The sequence below is a fragment of the Eleutherodactylus coqui genome, chromosome 6 (genome assembly GCF_035609145.1).
Source record: "Eleutherodactylus coqui strain aEleCoq1 chromosome 6, aEleCoq1.hap1, whole genome shotgun sequence".
Taxonomy (NCBI): Eukaryota; Metazoa; Chordata; class Amphibia; order Anura; family Eleutherodactylidae; genus Eleutherodactylus; species Eleutherodactylus coqui.
The window spans coordinates 244968249-244986981 of NC_089842.1; the positions used below are offsets into that span (position 1 = coordinate 244968249).

Consider the following 18733-nt stretch of genomic DNA (forward strand, 5'->3'; position numbering starts at 1 on the left):
TGTTGGGGAACCGCTGGGGAGGGGGCATTATTACTGCTGGGGGAACCGCTGTGGGACCCCTGTGGGGGGGCATTATTACTACTGGGGGACCGTTGAGGGGGGGCAATATTACTGCTGGGGGGCCCGCTAGGGGGTATCACTCTAATTACTGCTGTGGGCTGTCACTATTATTACTGCTGGGGGGCCAATGGGGGGGGTGTCACTATTATTACTGCTGGGAGGCCGCTGTGGGGGGTGTCACTATTATTACTGCTGTGGGATATCACTATTATTGCTGGGGGGTTGCTATTATCGCTGGGGTATGTTTACATGTGGCAGAAATGGGCAGGGCTGTTTCACAATAGACAGGGTGCAGATTTTGACTGCTTTTTGGATGCGGAAATGCTGCAGAATTTTCCACAGTATTTTCCGCTGAGGACATTCTGCAGTATTTCCGCATCCAAAAAGCAGTTAAAATCTGCACCCTGTCTATTTTGAAGCGGCCCTGTAAAATCATACGTCGTGATAAGCCCCGCCTCCTGACGTGTTGGCACTTTGCGGTAAATAAGTGGGTTTTGGGTTGCAGTTTGGGCACTCAGGCTCTAAAAGGTTCGCCATCACTGCTGTAGACCATCTGGTTTATGAGTTAACATATGACTGTAGATGCTTCAATATTTGCCATTTATTTTCCAGGTCTCATTAGAGGAGAGATCTTGATTGACCTCAGCATTGCTCCCATGATTCATCATTTGTACGCGGCCTGTGAGTTTTTCAAACACATTATAGTGCTGAAGGCCACTGACCGATGCATCCTGGAGCTGAAAAGATGGCTGGACACACGGACCGGAGCGTTTCATTGGGGCCATGCCACACAGCTTCATGTAGACGCAGAGGGAAAGAGGTGAAATAATGGAACAACTATTAGGAGAAAACCTGCTGTCATTGTCATCATTGCTGGATTAGAAGTCATATGAAGCAGATCTAGGGCAGTGGTGGCGAACCTATGGCACACGCTCAGAGCCTTCCCAGCTGGCACTCGCCGACGTCGGCCACTCACCACATTAGTAAATACTGGCAGGGGTGCCGCAGCTCCCCTGCTGGTATTCACTCAGCAGCACTGCTAGAAGTGCTGATCCCGGCGCACACTGTGTTGTCAGTGTGCAGCTGGGATCCTCCTCCTCTGACGTCTCCTACTTGGTTCCGCAAGAGCAGGGGAGGGGAGGAGGTGTCCGGCAGCATGTCACAATGTGCTCCTGGGATCGGTGGCATCAGTGGCAGAAACAGCGCCAAGCAGAGGAGCTGGGGGGGGGGGGGGGATTTGGGTCTCAGGGGGGGGGGCACTATTGCTACAGGGGCCACTTTGGGATGTCGTTATTACTACTGGCTACTGTGAGATGTCACTATTACTACTGGGAACCACTGTGGGGTGTCACTATTACTGCTGGGGGCTGCTGTGGGATGTCCCTATTACTACTGGGCTGATGTGGGATGTCACTATTATGACTGAGGCCGCTGCCCGGGGTCACTATAACCACCAAAGCAGCTCTGGGGGGGTCACTATTAGCGCTGGGGCTGCTCTCGGGGAGTCACCTTACTGCTGGGGCTGCTCTGGGGGGGGGGGGGGTCAATATCACTGCTGGGATATGTTTACACGAAGTGGAAATGCTAGGAAATGCTATAGAATGTCCTCAGCGGAAATTTCCGTGGCAAATTCCACAGCAATTCCGCAAACAAAAGAAGTCAAAATCTGCACCCGGTCTATTTTGAAGCGGCGCTGTCCTTTTTAGAACGACGGGGGGTAAAATCATACGTTGTGATAAGCCCCGCCTCCTGACATGTTGGCACTTTGTAGTAAATAAGTGGGTTTTGGGTTGCAGTTTGGGCACTCGGTCTCTAAAAGGTTCGCCATCACTGATCTAGGGGATGTTTCGGCATTATGTATTTTATCTACTCTATGTTATAACATACTTAAATAGTATTTTAGGCTGAAAATAGACTTTTGTCCATCCATTTCAGCCTATTTTCCTGCAATATTTATCCAAAAGACGGCAAAATACCTTAAGGAGGTATAAGCAATTTTCCTTAGAAAAAAACTTCCCTCCTGACTCCAAGTCCGGCCTTCAGAATAACTCCCTGGTCCAACAACCGTTGTGTAGTCATCAGTGACTGTAATATGTAACATTGTTACACTCAAGAAAGGTGTCCCGGCCCCTCTGGAACTCTTTTAGCATATTTACCATCACCACATCAGGCCTTAGTCAGACGGGCGTTTTTTCGCGCGATTTGCGCATGCGTCCGGCGATTTTTTAAAACCATTGCTTTGCAATGGTATCGGACACATGAGCGCTTTTTATGCGCTCGTTCGATAAATTATAGAACAGAAATCGCAGATCGCACCTATGTGCGATCTGCGATTCCTGTTCTCTTCTCTATATGCGCTCAATGGGGCCGGCGGCAGCAGCGCCGACCCCATTGAGAACATATAGAAGACAAATCATTCTTCTCTGCCACAGCTGTAACAGAGAAGAACGATGTTTGCCCATTGAATTCAATGGAGCCGGCAATACAGCCACTCCATTTAAAGCAATGGGCTGCCGGCGTGCGCGGGGTGAATTGTCGGGAAGGGCTTAAGAATATAAGCCCTTCCCTGCAATTCATCCAGAAAAGTGTTAAAATAAAAAATATATACATACTCACCTGCTCCCGGCAGCCGGAGTTTCGCGCGGCCGGCCTGCAGTGGATGTGAAGGGGGTGTGATTCAGACCTGCCTCTGATTGGCTCAGCGCTGAGCCAATCAGGGGGCAGGTCTGACACACCCACTGCAGGCCGGCTGCGCGGAACTCCGGCTGCCGGGAGCAGGTGAGTATATATATTTTTTTTATTTTACCACTTTTCTGGATGAATTGCAGGGAAAGGCTTATATATTTAGGCCCTTCCCGACAATTCATCCTGCGCTCGCCCGCAGCGCATTGCTTTCAATGGAGTGGGCTGTATTGCCGGCTCCATTGAATGCAATGCGCTGGACAGCTCCGGGACGTTTCTAATGAAACGTGGCTAGGAGCAGATTTTTGGGCGATTTTCGGGCACCGGTCACGCGATTTGCGGATGCGCATCCGTCATGCGATTTGCAAATCACACGAAAAAACGCCCGTCTGACTAAGGCCTCAGGCAGAGTTCCATAGTCTCAATGCTCTTACAGTAAAGATTCCCGTTCTATGTTAATGTAGAAACCTTCTTTCTTCTAGACTTATGACATCCCTTGTTAAGGTGACAGTCCTGAGTATAACTAAATGATGGGAGGGATCTCTGTACTGATCTCTGATATATTTGCACATAGTTATTAGGTGGCCCCCTCAACTGGCCCTTTTTTTAATTAAAAAAAAACAATTTTGATGACCTCTATGCATATTGTAGTCGGCCCATTCCATTTATGGTTAAAGAAAGACGTTCTTCTGCGCTCAGAGGTCTATGTATGTATATATATAATGATGTATGTGTGTATGTGCCACCACAACTCATAAACGCCTGGAGCAATTTCAACCAAACTTGGTAGATATATTTGGGGGGATAAGACAGCCCCACTTCCCCTGAGGGCAGGTGGTGGAATGCCGGAATTGCACTTGAGCAGATGTTTTTTATTTCACAGTCTTATCTAACACAGACGACCTCCTCCTCATCATACACTAATCTATTACACAGACGACCTCCTCCTCCTCATACACTAATTTATTTCATAAAAGACGTCCTTCTCCAAAAATACTAATATATTACACAGACGACCTCCTCCTCTGCTCCAACTACCACACAGCTTCCCATCAGCACTAAGCCACTATGTACAACACAGAAATGAGCCCAGCACCCACTCTGAGAGCTGAGCTGTTGCTATTGGTAACAAAAATTACAGGGGAAGTCAGTGAATGTTGGATTTTTAATTACGCCAGTAATCCACAGACCTCCTGCTCCTCAGATAGTATCTTGTGTCCACAGACAGGAATACATTCCTTAGGCAATCGAGGATTGAAAACTGTTGCCCATAGCAACCAATCACAGCACAGGTTTTATTTCACCTCAGCAGTATAATATATAGTTAATAGATTAACAGAGCATTGATCAGCATAGGTGTGCTTCCACGTATTTATGCGTATCATCTGCTATCCTCTTTTCTTTACCTAAAAATGTCCTATTTTGTATTGCATGCATTCCATATTGGGCTATATATATATAGACTAGCTGATATACCCGGCCGGCCTGTGTAATATATATATATAGACTAGCTGATATACCCGGCCGGCCTGTGTAATATATATATATACACTAGCTGATATACCCGGCCGGCCTGTGTAATATATATATATAGACTAGCTGATATACCCGGCCAGCCTGTGTAATATATATATATATATACTAGCTGATATACCCGGCCGGCCTTTGTAATATATATATATATATACTAGCTGATATACCCGGCCGGCCTGTGTAATATATATATATATATAGACTAGCTGATATACCCGGCCGGCCTGTGTAATATACATATATAGACTAGCTGATATACCCGGCCGGCCTGTGTAATATATATATATAGACTAGCTGATATACCCGGCCAGCCTGTGTAATATATATATATATATACTAGCTGATATACCGGGCCGGCCTGTGTAATATATATATATATATACTAGCTGATATACCCGGCCGGCCTGTGTAATATATATATATATAGACTAGCTGATATACCCGGCCGGCCTGTGTAATATACATATAAAGACTAGCTGATATACCCGGCCGGCCTGTGTAATATATATATATATAGACTAGCTGATATTCCCCGCCGGCCTGTGTAATATATATATATATAGACTAGCTGATATACCCGGCTTCGCCCGAGTTAATTTGGTACTGGTGTTTATCTGGTGTTCACACGGAAAATCTTATGAAGTCGTGGTTACTTTAGAGATACCGGAAAAACAGATGTTCACCATTTTGCATAGTTCTCTGCGTTACCCAGGAAACACCACGGGGAGGTAACCATGCGACGTTTCCTTTATATAAAACTAGCTTATCCATCGCACGTTGCTGCGAAGACATACATACATTCATTTTTATATATCTAGATAACAACCAATCACAGCGCAGCTTTCATGTTACCTCAGCGGTATAACATATAACAACCAATCACAGCGCAGCTTTCATGTTACTTCAGTATAATATATAACAACCAATCACAGCACAGCTTTCATGTTACCTCAGCAGTATAATATATAACAACCAATCACAGCGCAGCTTTCATGTTACCTCAGTATAATATATAACAACCAATCACAGCACAGCTTTCATGTTACCTCAGTATAATATATAACAACCAATCACAGCACAGCTTTCATGTTACCTCAGTATAATATATAACAACCAATCACAGCGCAGCTTTCATGTTACCTCAGTATAATATATAACAACCAATCACAGCACAGCTTTCATGTTACCTCAGTATAATATATAACAACCAATCACAGCGCAGCTTTCATGTTACCTCAGTATAATATATAACAACCAATCACAGCACAGCTTTCATGTTACCTCAGTATAATATATAACAACCAATCACAGCGCAGCTTTCATGTTACCTCAGTATAATATATAACAACCAATCACAGCGCAGCTTTCATGTTACCTCAGTATAATATATAACAACTAGAGATGAGCGAACGTGTCCGTTACGGACACATCCGCACCCGGACACCCGCTTTGCCGAACACTGCAGTGTTCGCGCGTAAGTGTCCGGGTGCCGCCGGGGGGCGGGGAGATGCGCGGCGGCGCGGGCGGCAGTAGCGGGGAACAGGGGGGAGCCCTCTCTCTCTCCCTCTCCCCCCCACTCCCCGCCGCACCCCCCCGCGCTGCCACGGCGGCCCCCGAACTTTTTCGCCCGAACACTGAAGTGTTCGCAAAGTTCGGTGTTCGGGCGAAAAAGGGGCGGGGCCGAACGTGTTCGCTCATCTCTAATAACAACCAATCACAGCACAGCTTTCATGTTACTTCAGTATAATATATAACAACCAATCACAGCACAGCTTTCATGTTACCTCAGCAGTATAATATATAACAACCAATCACAGCACAGCTTTCATGTTACCTCAGTATAATATATAACAACCAATCACAGCACAGCTTTCATGTTACCTCAGCAGTATAAGCAATAGCAACCAATCACAGCACAGTTTTCATGTTACCTCAGTATAATATATAACAACCAATCACAGCGCAGCTTTCATGTTACCTCAGCAGTATAATATATAACAACCAATCACAGCACAGCTTTCATGTTACCTCAGTATACTATATAGCAACCAATCACAGCACAGCCTCTGATTGGCTGGAATCGGCACGTGACGGGGCGGAGCTACGAGGAGCCGCTCTCCGGCACGAGCGGCCCCATTGAGAAAAGAAGACCGGACTGCGCAAGCGCGTCTAATCGGGCGATTAGACGCTGAAAATTAGACGGCACCATGGAGACGAGGACGCCAGCAACGGAGCAGGTAAGTGAATAACTTCTGTATGGCTCATAATTAATGCACGATGTACATTACAAAGGGCATTAATATGGCCATACAGAAGTGTATAGACCCACTTGCTTTCGCGGGACAACCCCTTTAACATAGACAAAAAGAAAAACAAAGACTAACGACGAGATGTCAGATTTTAGTGTTACGAGGGGCAGCGATGAGCCAGATTGAGGTTTAGCAGTGATCAAGTTTTGAGTTGGGGGGGCTGGATCTTTATTAGGTTGCTGCCAAATAGTGAATCCAAGGGTTCCAGGCTGTCAGGAAACCCTCTCTATTTGCTGTCTCCCAAGCCGCCAGTTCCTCAAATCTGTAGATCTGGGAAACTTTGTCCCTCCAGAGGTCCAGGGTGGGGGCCGTCTTTTCTCTCCATAGGAGGGGGATAATTAATTTGGCTGCTGACAGGAGTATCGTCGGCAGATGTTTCTTCGATGGTGTGAATTGTGGAGAAGGTTTCCATATAAGGACCTCTTCTGGGGTAAAAGTATATGAAGATTTGCATATTTCATTTATTTGGTCAGTACTTTTTTCCCAGAAGAGTTTTATAGCAGGGCATTGCCACCAGATATGTAGAAGGGAACCTCTGTCGGCGTCACAGCTCCAGCAGTTATTGTTTGGCGAGAGGTTGGCTTTGAATAGGCAGTCAGGTGTTTTATACCATCTGGTAAGGAATTTGAAAGAGTTTTCTTGAATCTGGACGCATCTGGAAAATCCATGCGAGTTACTGAGAACCTTCGGGGTCTCTTTCTTGTTTAGGGAGATTTTTAGTTCGCTTTCCCATTCTCTGATAAACCAAGGTTTTCTGAAGCTTGGTTAAGTAACAAGCCTTTGTACAAGAGGGTCATATTTTTCTTTGGAAGGGGTGTAAAGGATAGATAAGCCTCGAACCAGAGGGGGTCTCTTATTCTGTAACAGAAGATTTTTTGACATTTCTTGATAGAGTCGAATACATCTAGGCTCTCTATGAAGTTAAGTGGTTTGTCTGGGATTAATATTTTGATTTGAGATGGGTTGGTAAGACGGCGACTTTTCAATATCTCAAAAATAGTCATTGAACGTTATAAAGTGTTTCCAGGTTTCTGATAGCTCCATCGGTTTGTTAGCTAGTATTGCCAAAATTAGCGAGGCTGGAGTCATTGGGTCTAATTTTGTCTGGGGTTCTGTAGCGGGGCATAAGGAGCAGACTACCTTGATAGTGCCTTTCGTGGTCGGGCTGAGATTTGAGAACGTGGTTGTTCACCAGAGTCCCAGCCGGCTGAAGTCCACAGAGAGTTTTGTGCATAAACAGGGGGACCTACATTCACATACAGAGGGATGCAAAATAGGAGGGAAAACAACAACTGTCAAATTATGAGAATTATGGATCAGCAGTCGGTTTGCTTCTGGGAGTTTTGCGCTTTGTAGTGAGCTTCTACCCATCCGGCCCCATGAGATGTGGTATCTGGTGTTGCAGATGAATTGGGAGCCACGAGGGGATGTCGATTGGTGGAATCTCTAATTTTAGCCAAGCTTCTTTGAGGTCCTCTGGCGATCTGATGGAGATTTGTTGACCCTCTTTAAAGGTGGCCAGACCAAAAGGGAAGAGCCATTTTATTGGAAGCTTTTTTGCTCTCATGGCATCTGTTAGGGGCTTTAGGATCCGTCTCTTTGCCAGTGTGCTTGGAGCTAGGTCCTGGAAGAGTAGGATCTTGGAGTTTTCTAGGAAGACGTCCTGAGCCTCTCGTGCTTCTTCGAGGATGGCTGAAGTGTCCACATAGCTAAGGAGGCCACAGATTACATCTCTTGGCGGGTCTGTAGGAGAGTGTTTAGGACGTAGTGCTCTGTGTATGCGTTCTATTTTTATGTTTTTTGCACGTTCCTCTCCAAGAAGTGTCTGAAAAATCAGCGAGGCTGCGGACTCGAGCGCTTCTCTGGCAATGGACTCGGAGATCCCTCTGAAGTGGATGTTCTTGCGTCTGCTCCTATTTTCTTGGTCCTCGAGTAATAGCATGGCCGGATTCAGCTGGTGTTGTTGTGCTGTTAGGTTGGCCTGCAGTGCAGAGCTGTGGAGGAGTATATCCTGTTGAGTGTTTTCTAGTTCTTCGACTCTGTGCCCTATGTGCTTCACTTCAGTTTTGATGTCAGCTAACTCCTTTAGGACAGGCGAGATAGCTTGTGTTAGGAATTGCTTAAAGAAGGCTTTTGAGATTGCTCCTTGGTCTTGGTCCTCGTTGTGATCTGAGGTGATCGATGTACTGTCTACATCAGAGTCCTCTATATCTAGATCTGGTAGGGCGTCATTTGGGGCTTTATTTTTCTGTGCAGCTGGGGAGCTGTGTTTTTTCTTGAGATATTTATCCATCTCGTTTTGGTTTTTGCTTGGTCTTGGAGTTCCCGTCTGATCTCTACTCCTATCTCTGCTGGTCTTTACCATTCTTGTGCTTGGTTTTCAATCTTGAAGATAAAAGAAGTCTGTGCTGAGGTCTTGTGGAGGCTCGCCCCGCATTAGTTTAAATTATGCATAAGTATGCAGCATTGTTCCCTAGTAGGGATTATTAGATTTTAGTTTGCAGTTTTCAGCCCTCGTTTGTGTGGGGTGGATCTTTGTTGTACACCACCCAGCGGGGGTGAGGATGGGGCCGGACTATCGCCGGGTCTTGTGCCTTTAGAGCTGGAGCTCCTATTAGCCAGGGTGGGGGTGGATCCGATCTTCCCAGGTGATTGAGTGGGACACATTTGCTTGCAGTGACTGTCATTCTGCAATTTTCATTTTTGGCCGCTTGGTCGTGGTAGAGCAATGGTAGTTTAGGCTCTTTTGCCAAGCAGCAGGCTTATTTTAACGTTTTAAATGTAATTCTGTGTAGCTGCAAAGAGGCAGTGTGCAGACCTAGTATAGGAGCTTTGGGCTGCAGCTGTGGTGGTTTGTGGGGGTTCTTCTGCAAGGACCCAGCCAAAGTCCTCCAGGCCACAGGGGGTTAATAGGGGGCTCTGCTGTATGTACTTTCCCCGCAGCCAGGAGCGGTAAATATGGCGGCCGCTGCTTGGTGAGGTCCCCTGCAGGAACCCTGAGGTGTGTAGAGCGGGGGTTGGAGCCTTCGGCAGGGCGCTCTGTTTCCCCAGCGGCAGAGTGAGGTGCTTCCAAGACACTGCTGGTTCCCGGGAGCCCGCGGACCGGAAGTGGAGCCTAGCTGGGACCAGCGCTCCAGGAAAGCCCGCAGTTCCTGATGGTGAGCGGGCCGCAGTCTTTCAGTGTTTGTTAACGCAATCCTATGCAGGCTTCCAGGGGTGAAAATCTCGCAAGAAATCCTGCCGCGGAATTTCCGCCCGTCTGCAGGCGGCCTTATTTGATATCTCCTGATTCTCCTTGCATCTGCTCCCCCCTGGATGTCCTCTGGACAGAGTGTCTCTTTCACTTTCTACACAGTTCTACCTACTTGGACCGATGGGTGGACAGCTAACCCATCCAGATTATGAGTTCTTTCCTTTTTATTCACAAACAAAATTGAATGGCTGTGATTGGTTCATTGAGCGCTGCAGTGATTGCCTGGGCACTCGAATCAGAGCCAGTGCTTCCTGGAGGCGAGATTTTTAAAACCCCTGACCAGGAAGCGCTGGCAGAAGACTAAAGACAAGTGTCGGAGCTTCAGAAGGAGAAGTGCGGCGGAGCGTACAGCGCCTGTTAGGCAATATATTGCTTTTGGGGGGGGTTTCACATGTAGCTAGGACTTATTTACAGGGTAGGGCTAAGATTTCAAGCTCTCCCAGCCCCGTGAATATTGCGAGACTTTGTAGCGCCACAAAATCGTGATACTGCTTCGCAATCCTATGCAGACGGCTGCGGATTGGCCGCGCGAAATCTTGTGCGGCAAACAAACCGCGGTATGTCCTATTTCAGAAACATCACTCACCCGGCGCCGGCTCCGGTCAGCGCATGCACCGGCTGCTCGGCAAGCCAGCACATCAAACAGCCAGAGCTGCGGGTGAGTACGCGCTGGTCGCTGCAGGCGCTTGGGTCGGGTCCCGCGGCAAGAATCCTCGCCGCCAGATCCGACCCGCCCGTCTGCAGGCGGCGTAAGCCTGACACATAGTACTCTGGTCTTGGTTGACTCCAAGTCTTTCTGTTGCAGCCGTGCTGAGGCCTGCACCTTGCCTGCAGGCCAGACCAGGTTTTGGGTGTGCCCTTGCTTCTCCGGGAGCTGAGGGGTGTGGTAGCTGCAGGAGGAAGGTCAGTCAGCACCTGGTGCTGAGTAGCCTGGCTCCTATTTAAACAGTGCCAGCATTATCTCCTGTGCTGGTCAATCACTTCAGTTGCCTTTTGGACAGTGACGGAGCAACACAGCTTGGCGGAAGCTCTCCATGCAAGCTAAGTTCTTTTCTGTTTTCTTTGGTTCTGTTTCGATTCTATTTTGTGCTAGGGCCCCCTGATAGGGACTCGCTAGTGGCCCAGGCACGTGTGCGGGCTCGCACTTGTCAGAGCGATCGGTCCGCCGAGTAGGCAGGGCCCCCTCCCAGGTTAGGGGACTATAGGGAGAGTATTCCCTATAGTGTTATGTTTCCTTTGCACAGTTGTGCCTTTGATTTATGTTATTGAGGTTGCACGTCCGGAGGACGAAACACTTTCTACCCGCACTGGGAGCCAACAATCTACAGATTACTGATATATAGTGGTAACTGCTGAGCTGTAATGCCCATAGTGATGTCAGTGGGATAATTACTTTCCTCATTTTTCCCATTTCTTTCAGAGAGCAGTTACAGGACAAAGAAGAAAAATTGAGATCAGCAGTTCAACATGTTACGAAATGTGACTTCGAGAAAGAAAATATAATAGAACCGCTGGACCTCCCACCAGCCGACTGCATTATCAGTGTTTGCCTTCTAGAAGTTATCAGCAAAGACCATGATGATTACAGGAGATGTCTTGGGAAGTTCCCAAGGCTGCTGAAACCTGGGGGACACCTCATATTACTTGGGTCTTTAAATGCAACCTATTTCACAGTCGGTAAAGACAAGCTCCATATTCTCAGATATGATGAGGATTTTGTCAGGAATGCTCTAGTTGGAGAAGGCTTTGTTATTGATTGCTGTAAGGTCAAGGAGACAAAAGTTGTGAGTGACGTTTGGGACTATAAGGCTGTCATATTCATTGTTGCTCACAAGGAGAAGTAGAAACCTAAATTTAAGTCTGCCAGTTAAGGGTGACTACCCACTACAGTTTTTTTTTATCTGCAGGGCTCTATCGCGATTTTAACATTACAAGTCCCATAGACCCCTGCAGATATAAAAACTGTAGTGGGTGGTGACCCTTATAGTTCATATGGAAATCTTTAAAATGAGATTTAATATCCAAACCCGAGCTTCCTGAATGATCTAACTCACCTACGTAACTCCTACAGAATTCTCTTAGCCCCTTAACGACCAGCCCATAGACTTTTTACGTCCTAGCTTGCTGGGCCTTATTCCCTTAGGACGTAGAAATATGTTTCCTGCAGGGATTAAGGCCCTGCAAGCTGAGGACATGGCAGCTCCATGCTGCCGGCTCCGGGAGGTAGCCGGAGACCTGGAGCTGCCATCCTGGGCCCCGGTCACATGATCGCCGGCATTTACCGAATGCCGGCAATCATATAAAAGTTAATAAAAAGTTAAAAAAGTGAAAGATTCAGTTGCCCCGGTGGATCTGATCCATCGGGGCAGCTAAAAGTACTCACCCGCCTTCACCACGATGACCGGCGATGTCCCAGCCTCCAGGTCCCGTCGGCGCCTACTGCGCATGTGCGCCAGTCATCATACGTCGGGCGCGTGCTTGAAAGGCACGCGCGGCCCGGGAAATTTAAAAATTCTTCTGTTCCCGGCTCCCATGTGTAGCCCAGAGCAGAGGGATGTCACCGGGAGCTGCTGTATGCGGTTCCAGGTCACATGATCGCTGCTATCCAATGGAAAACAGCGATCATGTAAAGTAAAAAAAAGTTTTTAAAAAGTTTTAAAAAAAGAAAAAAAGTTTACGTTTCATCTCCCCTCATGGATCATATCCATGAGGGGATATGAAATAACGTACCTAAGGCACCTCATTTATCCGTGGACTTCACCACGGCTTCTGCGCACGCGCCCGCCGCCAAGATGGCAGACGCATGTGCAAAAGGCACAGATTGCCAGGGTAATTTAAAATCCCCCTGCTCCTGGCTACCAAACGTAGCCGAGAGCCTGGAGATTTCACCGGTGCCAGCAAAACGCGGTTCCTGGTCACGTGATCGCTGTTTTCCAATTGAAAACGGCGATCATGTAAAAGTAAAAGAAGTGAAAATTTCACCTCCAATCACAGATCAGATTCGTGAGGGGAGGTAAAATTACTTACCTAAGGCCTCCGGCGATGTCCGCCGACGGGATCTTTATCCACGGACCTTTCCCCAACTTTGGCGCATGTGCCCATTAGCAAAATGGCAGACACAAGCGCAAAAGCTGTTGAGGGCCCTGGAAATTCAAAGTCTCCTTGCTCCTGGCTACTAAATGTAGCCAAGAGCCTGGAGCAGTGACCGAGGGCCGCAGTGAGCGGTCCCCGGTCACGTGATTGCCGTTATCCAATAGATAATGGCGATTACGTAAAATTTAAGACACAGTTATATACAGTTCACCCCTAGGTGTATGCGTTATGTGGTCTAGTTTTCAGAATGGGGTCATTTGTGGGGGTTCTCTGTCGTTTTGGCCGCTCAATGGCTCTACAAGTGGGCAATGGGGCCTAAAACGCCTTCACGCAAAATGTCTGTTCTGAAAGCCACCGGCTGCTCCTTTCGTTTTGGGCCCCGTTGTGAATACGGACATAATTTTAGGGCCACAATGGGTATGTTTCCGATCACGGGACAAACAGGCGTATCCATTTGGTGGTACAAGTCTTCATTCATATGTATGCTGTACAAAAAAAACGGGTTTAAAAGTTACACGATTGCCCAAAAAAATGAAAATCATAATTTTTTCCTTCTGCTTTGCTTAGATTCATTCAAAAACCGTGGGGTCAAAATACACAGTTCACCTCTAGAGGAATTCATTAAGAGGTCTAGTTGTCAAAATGGGGTCATTTGTGGGGGTTCTATATTGTTTTGGTCCATCAAGGGCTCTACAAGTGGGCAATGGGGCTGAAATCGCCTTCAAGCAAAATGACTCTTCTGAAAGTCACCGGCTGCTCTTTAGGGTTTGGACCCTGTTGTGCATACGGACACTAGATTAGGGTCACATTGGGTATGTTTATGAACACAGGACAAACGGGGGTATCCATTTTGGGTGCAAATACGCATTTTCATGTGCATTATAGAAAAAAAATCCCATATTTTAAATGACATATTTGCAAAAACATGAAATTTATTTTTTCTCCTCTAAATTGCATTAATTCCTAAAAGCAATCTGTGGGGTAAAAATCCTCCTGACCCCCCTCAGTGAATACATTAAGGGGTGTAGTTTATAAAATGGGGTCATTTGTGGGGTATCTATCATTCTGACACCTATGAGCCTTTGTAATCTTGGCTTGGTGCCGGAAAATAAAGTGTTCCTCAAAATGCTGAAAATTAATGTTAAATTTGTACGTCTCCTAAATGGTTAAAAAAAACTAAACTTTTCCCAATGTGCTTCCAGAATAAAGTAAATAGATGGAAATATATATCTTATCAAGAATTTGTACAGTATGTTCGCACATATTTGAGATATTACAGTAGAAAATCAGAAAAAATATTTCAAGATTTTCCCAATTTTGGCGCTTTTAATAAATATACACAAATTCTATCGGACTATTTTTACCCCCTATATGAAGTACAACATGTGGCGAAAAACAATGTCAGAATCACTGGGATCTGCAAAACCTTTACGGAGTTATGCTATGTCAAAGTGACACATGTCAGATTTCCAAAATTTGGTTTGGTCATTAAGGCGCAAACAGGCTTCGTCACTAAGGGGTTAATGTCCTTAAAAGTGTCTGCTATTTGTGAACATGCAATAGTTTAATTTAAACTTATAGCTTCATAACAGCAGCATAATGTGAGTGTTATGAAACAGGAGTCCAATGTATTCTTGAAATGTAAGCTCCCCCGCCCTCCAGCAACTAATTGCCAGCCTCCTTTATTTATTGTGTACAGGGAGAAATCTGTCAATCAGCAGTGGGAGATACCTGCATCTCATAAATACATCTGACTCCTGTTTTATAGTGGTGGTGTCATGCTGCTATCATTAAACCGTGAGTTTAAATAAATTACAGCATATTCACAAATTACAGACACACTGCCGGAATCAGTGTGTGTGACTACTTGATACTACTCTCTGACAGAGCAGCATAAGGGCTCAGTCAGACAAGCATGGTTTACATGCTGCTAAGCTGCTGCCATGCAGAAAAATCTTTTCATGAATAGCTAGCTATTGGCTGAGTGCTCAGCCAATCACACATAGCCCTTAGCTATTCATTCATGAATAGCTATATCTTAGCTAAGATCATGAATAAATAGCTAAGAGCTATCTGTCATTGGCTGAACGCTCAGCCAATAGCTAAGCAGTAGTGGATATTGGCTGAGCCCTCAGCCAATCTGCACAGCCCTTTCAGGAGGCGGGGATTTTTAAATCCCCGACTGCTGAAAGAGCTCAGTAGCAGTGCCAGGGAGCCAGCAGGAGGACGCGGCTGAGCGCAGGAGAGGTGAGTATAATTTTTTTTTTTTCATACTTATTGATGATTATCGGGGAAGGGCTTATATTTCCAGCCCTTCTCTGATAATTATTCAGTGGGGCTTGCTGAAACCATTGATGCCAATCCCATTGAAAGCAATAGAATAGAATGCCGGGGACTTCTGCCACAGCTGTGACAGCTGTGACAGAGGGTTCCTTCATCCCAGCGGTCCCCACGAGGATGAAGGAAACTCATGCCACAGCTGTCACAGCTATGACAGCTGTGGCAGAAGTCCGTGGCATTCTCCCTATGCTTTCAATGGGGCTAGCGCTGCTGTCGCTAGCCCCATTGAAACCATTTGCGATATGCCGGTTCTATACCGGCCTTTTTCTTGCGCTGCGAGTTTTTTCTCGTGCTCTCGCAGCGCAAGAAGAAAATATCGCCAGTGGGTGGGAGCCCTCACACTGATGCATGAGCAAAAAGTTTGACCCAATAAATCCCACGGTTGGGCTATAACACAGGCTCGTGTTACATACGCAGAAATGCACTTCAAGAAACTCATCTGAAATCGATCTAACGAAGGGATGTGTAGCTCTGAGACCAAGGAATGATACTCCGCTCCCTATTACAGATCCATTCAGATTAATGCTTTATTGACACATGTCTATATACATCCCTACTGCACACAGAGCTGTACTGCGAGGCATGGAAGAGGCTATTATGGTAGATTAGGGTTTTAATATACATTTCTTGCTACATCATGGGATATTGCATCTCACTACATGATTATGAATCTCGATGTATGAGCCATAAAATCCTCATGTCTGAAACTGAAGAAATGAAAATGCATACAAGAAAATATTAGCAATAGAGATGAGCGAGCACACTGGTCCGAGCATTAGGGTACTCGAGATGCTCGTTACTCGAGGTGAGCACCACGCGGTACTCGAGTCAATTCCATTTCCTTCCTCGCATGTTTAGCGCCATTTTCTGGCCAATAGACATGCAGGGAAGGCCTTACCACTTCCTCCTGTGATGTTCCAGCCCTATCCCACCCCCCTGCAGTGAGTGGCTGGTGAGATCAAGTGACCGCCAAGTATATAAAGTGGGCCCGCCCGCGGCTCGCCTCAGACACACGCTGGGAGAGATCAGGGACAGTGCTGGTGCGTATTAAGGGAAAGTGGTAGTGTAGGTTCCTGTCTACAAGAACCCCAACGGTCCTTCATAGGGCCATATCTGACCGTGTGCATTTTACAGGTTGTCTGATGGGAGTTGTAGTCCATCAATATTGCACAGTTAGGCCTGTTTGCAGCCTTCCGTATATTTTTTTTCTGGCTGCAGTTTGCATTACAATACCGCTCTCAGCGAGATAGTGTACGCAAACAATTCCATAATTATTTACACCCGTCTGTGTCTGCAGTGAATTAGAGACGCACAGCGTATGGCCAACGCAGCCACTTAGAGAGGGAATGTGATATACACACTATACAGCCTGTATTCATTTACAAAAAAAACAAAAAGCTCCTTCTTATGGCTACCTGTGACCGTGTGCATTTTACAGGTTGTCTGATGGGAGTTGTAGTCCATCACTATTGCACTAAGGCCTGTTTGCGGCCTTCCTGCCTATTTTTTTCTGCCTGGAGTTTGCCTTACTAGACCGCTCTCAGCGACAAAGTCTACGCACATAATCCCAAGATTTACACCGGGCTGTGTCTGCAGTGAATTTGACGCTCAGCGTACGGCCAACACAGGTACTGATAGAGGGAAAGTGATATATACAAAATATAGCCTGTCTTCTTTAAAAAAAACAAAAACAAAAACTCCTTCGTTGGGCTACCTCTGACCGTCTGCATTTTACTGGGTGCCTGGTGGGAGCTGTAGTCCATCACTATTGCATTGCTAGGCCTGTTTGCGGCCTTCCTTCCATTTTTTTCTGCCTGGAGTTAGCTGCTCCTCCTTCCTTCCAGCCTCCTCACTCCATGAAAATGACAGATTCTGAGCAGGCAGACTCCCAGGAATTGTTCTCAGGTCCCTTCCATGAGTGGGAAAAAACAGTTCCTCTCTCACCTGAGGAGTTTATCGTGACCGATGCCCAACCTTTTTTCAAAGTTCCCGGAGTCCGGGTGAGGAGGCTGGGGACTTCCGGCAACTGTCTCAAGAGCTTTTTGTGGATGAGGATGATGAGACACAGTTGTCTGTCAGTGAGGTAGTAGTAAGGGCAGTAAGTCCGAGGGAGGAGCGCACAGAGGATTCGGAGGAAGAGCAGCTGGACGATAAGGTGACTGACCCCACCTGGTTTGCTAAGCCTACTGAGGACAGGGCTTTAGAGGGGGAGGCAAGTGCAGCAGCAGGACAGGTTGGAAGAGGCAGTGAAGTGGCCAGGGGTAGAGGCAGGGCCAGAGTGAAGAATCCTCCAACTGTTTCCCAAAGCACCCCTCGCGACAAGCCTCCGTGCAGCAGGCTAGTTGTTCAAAGGTGTGGATGTTTTTTAGTGAGAGCACGGATGAACAACGAACAGTGATGTGCAACCTGTGTCGCAACAAGATCAGCCGGGGAGCCACCACTACCAGCCTCACCACCACCAGCATGCGCAGGCATATGATGGCCAAGTACACCACAAGGTGGGACGAAGGCCATTCACCACCTCCGGGTCACACCACTGCCTCTTCCCCTGAGCCCCAACCTGCCACACAGATCCAATCCCCCTCCCAGGATACAGGCACGAGCGCCTCCCGGTCTTCCCCCATGACCTCACCTCCACCATGCTCCATTCCATCCAGCAATGTCTTTCAGCGCAGCGTTCAGCTGTCGCTAACACAAGCGTTGGAGCGAAAGCGAAATACGGCACCACCCACCCGCATGCACAAGCTTTAAACGTGCACATTGCCAAAATCATCAGCCTGGAGATGCTGCCGTACAGGCTTGTGGAAACGGAGGCTTTCAAAAACATGATGACGGCGGCGGTCCTGCGCTACTCGGTCACCAGTCACCACTATTTTTCCTGGTGTGCCGTCCCAGCCCTACACCAGCACGTCTCCTGCAACATAAATCATGCCCTCCCCAACGCGGTTACTGGGAAGGTCCACTTAACCACGGACACGTGGACAAGTACTTGCTGGCAGGGCCACTATATCTCCCTGACAGCACATTGGGTGAACTTGGTGGAGGCTGGGTCCTACCCACACCCAGAATAGTGGGTCCTACCTCGGTGCTGGTATCTGCAGCGCTTTATGCCACCTCCTCCAAATCCTCTGACTCCTCTTCCTCTGCCACCTCTACCTCTCATTTAAGAAGTGTGAGCACGTCACCAGCAGTCGGTAGCGCGTGGCAGCACGGCGGTGGGCAAGCGTCAGCAAGCCATGCTGAAACTAATCAGCTTAGGTGACAATAGACACATGGCCCCCGAGCTGCTGCAGGGTCTGACAGAGCAGACCGACCTCTGGCTTTCGCCGCTAAGCCTCCAACCGGGCATGGTCGTGTGTGACAACGGCCGTAACGTTGGTGGCAGCTCTGCAGCCTCACACACGTGCCATGCCTAGCCCACGTCTTCAGTCTGGTGGTTCAGCAAGTCTACCACGGATGCTGC

General features: G+C 47.3%; 1 protein-coding gene across 1 annotated transcript; it reads left to right on the forward strand.

Annotated features, from left to right (window-relative positions):
• Positions 1-677: 677 nt before the first annotated feature.
• On the forward strand, positions 678-11950 carry LOC136631675 (nicotinamide N-methyltransferase-like). The gene is made up of 2 exons (XM_066605963.1): positions 678-880; positions 11258-11950. Exons 1-2 carry the CDS (start codon positions 717-719, stop codon positions 11679-11681), a joined length of 588 nt encoding a protein of 195 aa, XP_066462060.1. The 5' UTR covers positions 678-716; the 3' UTR covers positions 11682-11950.
• The last annotated feature ends 6783 nt before the right edge of the window (positions 11951-18733 follow it).

Bases quoted from the DNA above. Each gene is read 5' to 3' on its own strand.
- LOC136631675 (XM_066605963.1), top strand. From the start codon at position 717: ATGATTCATCATTTGTACGCGGCCTGTGAGTTTTTCAAACACATTATA. The intron at 881-11,257 runs GTGAAATAATGG...CATTTCTTTCAG, and splicing joins GTAGACGCAGAGGGAAAGAG to AGAGCAGTTACAGGACAAAG.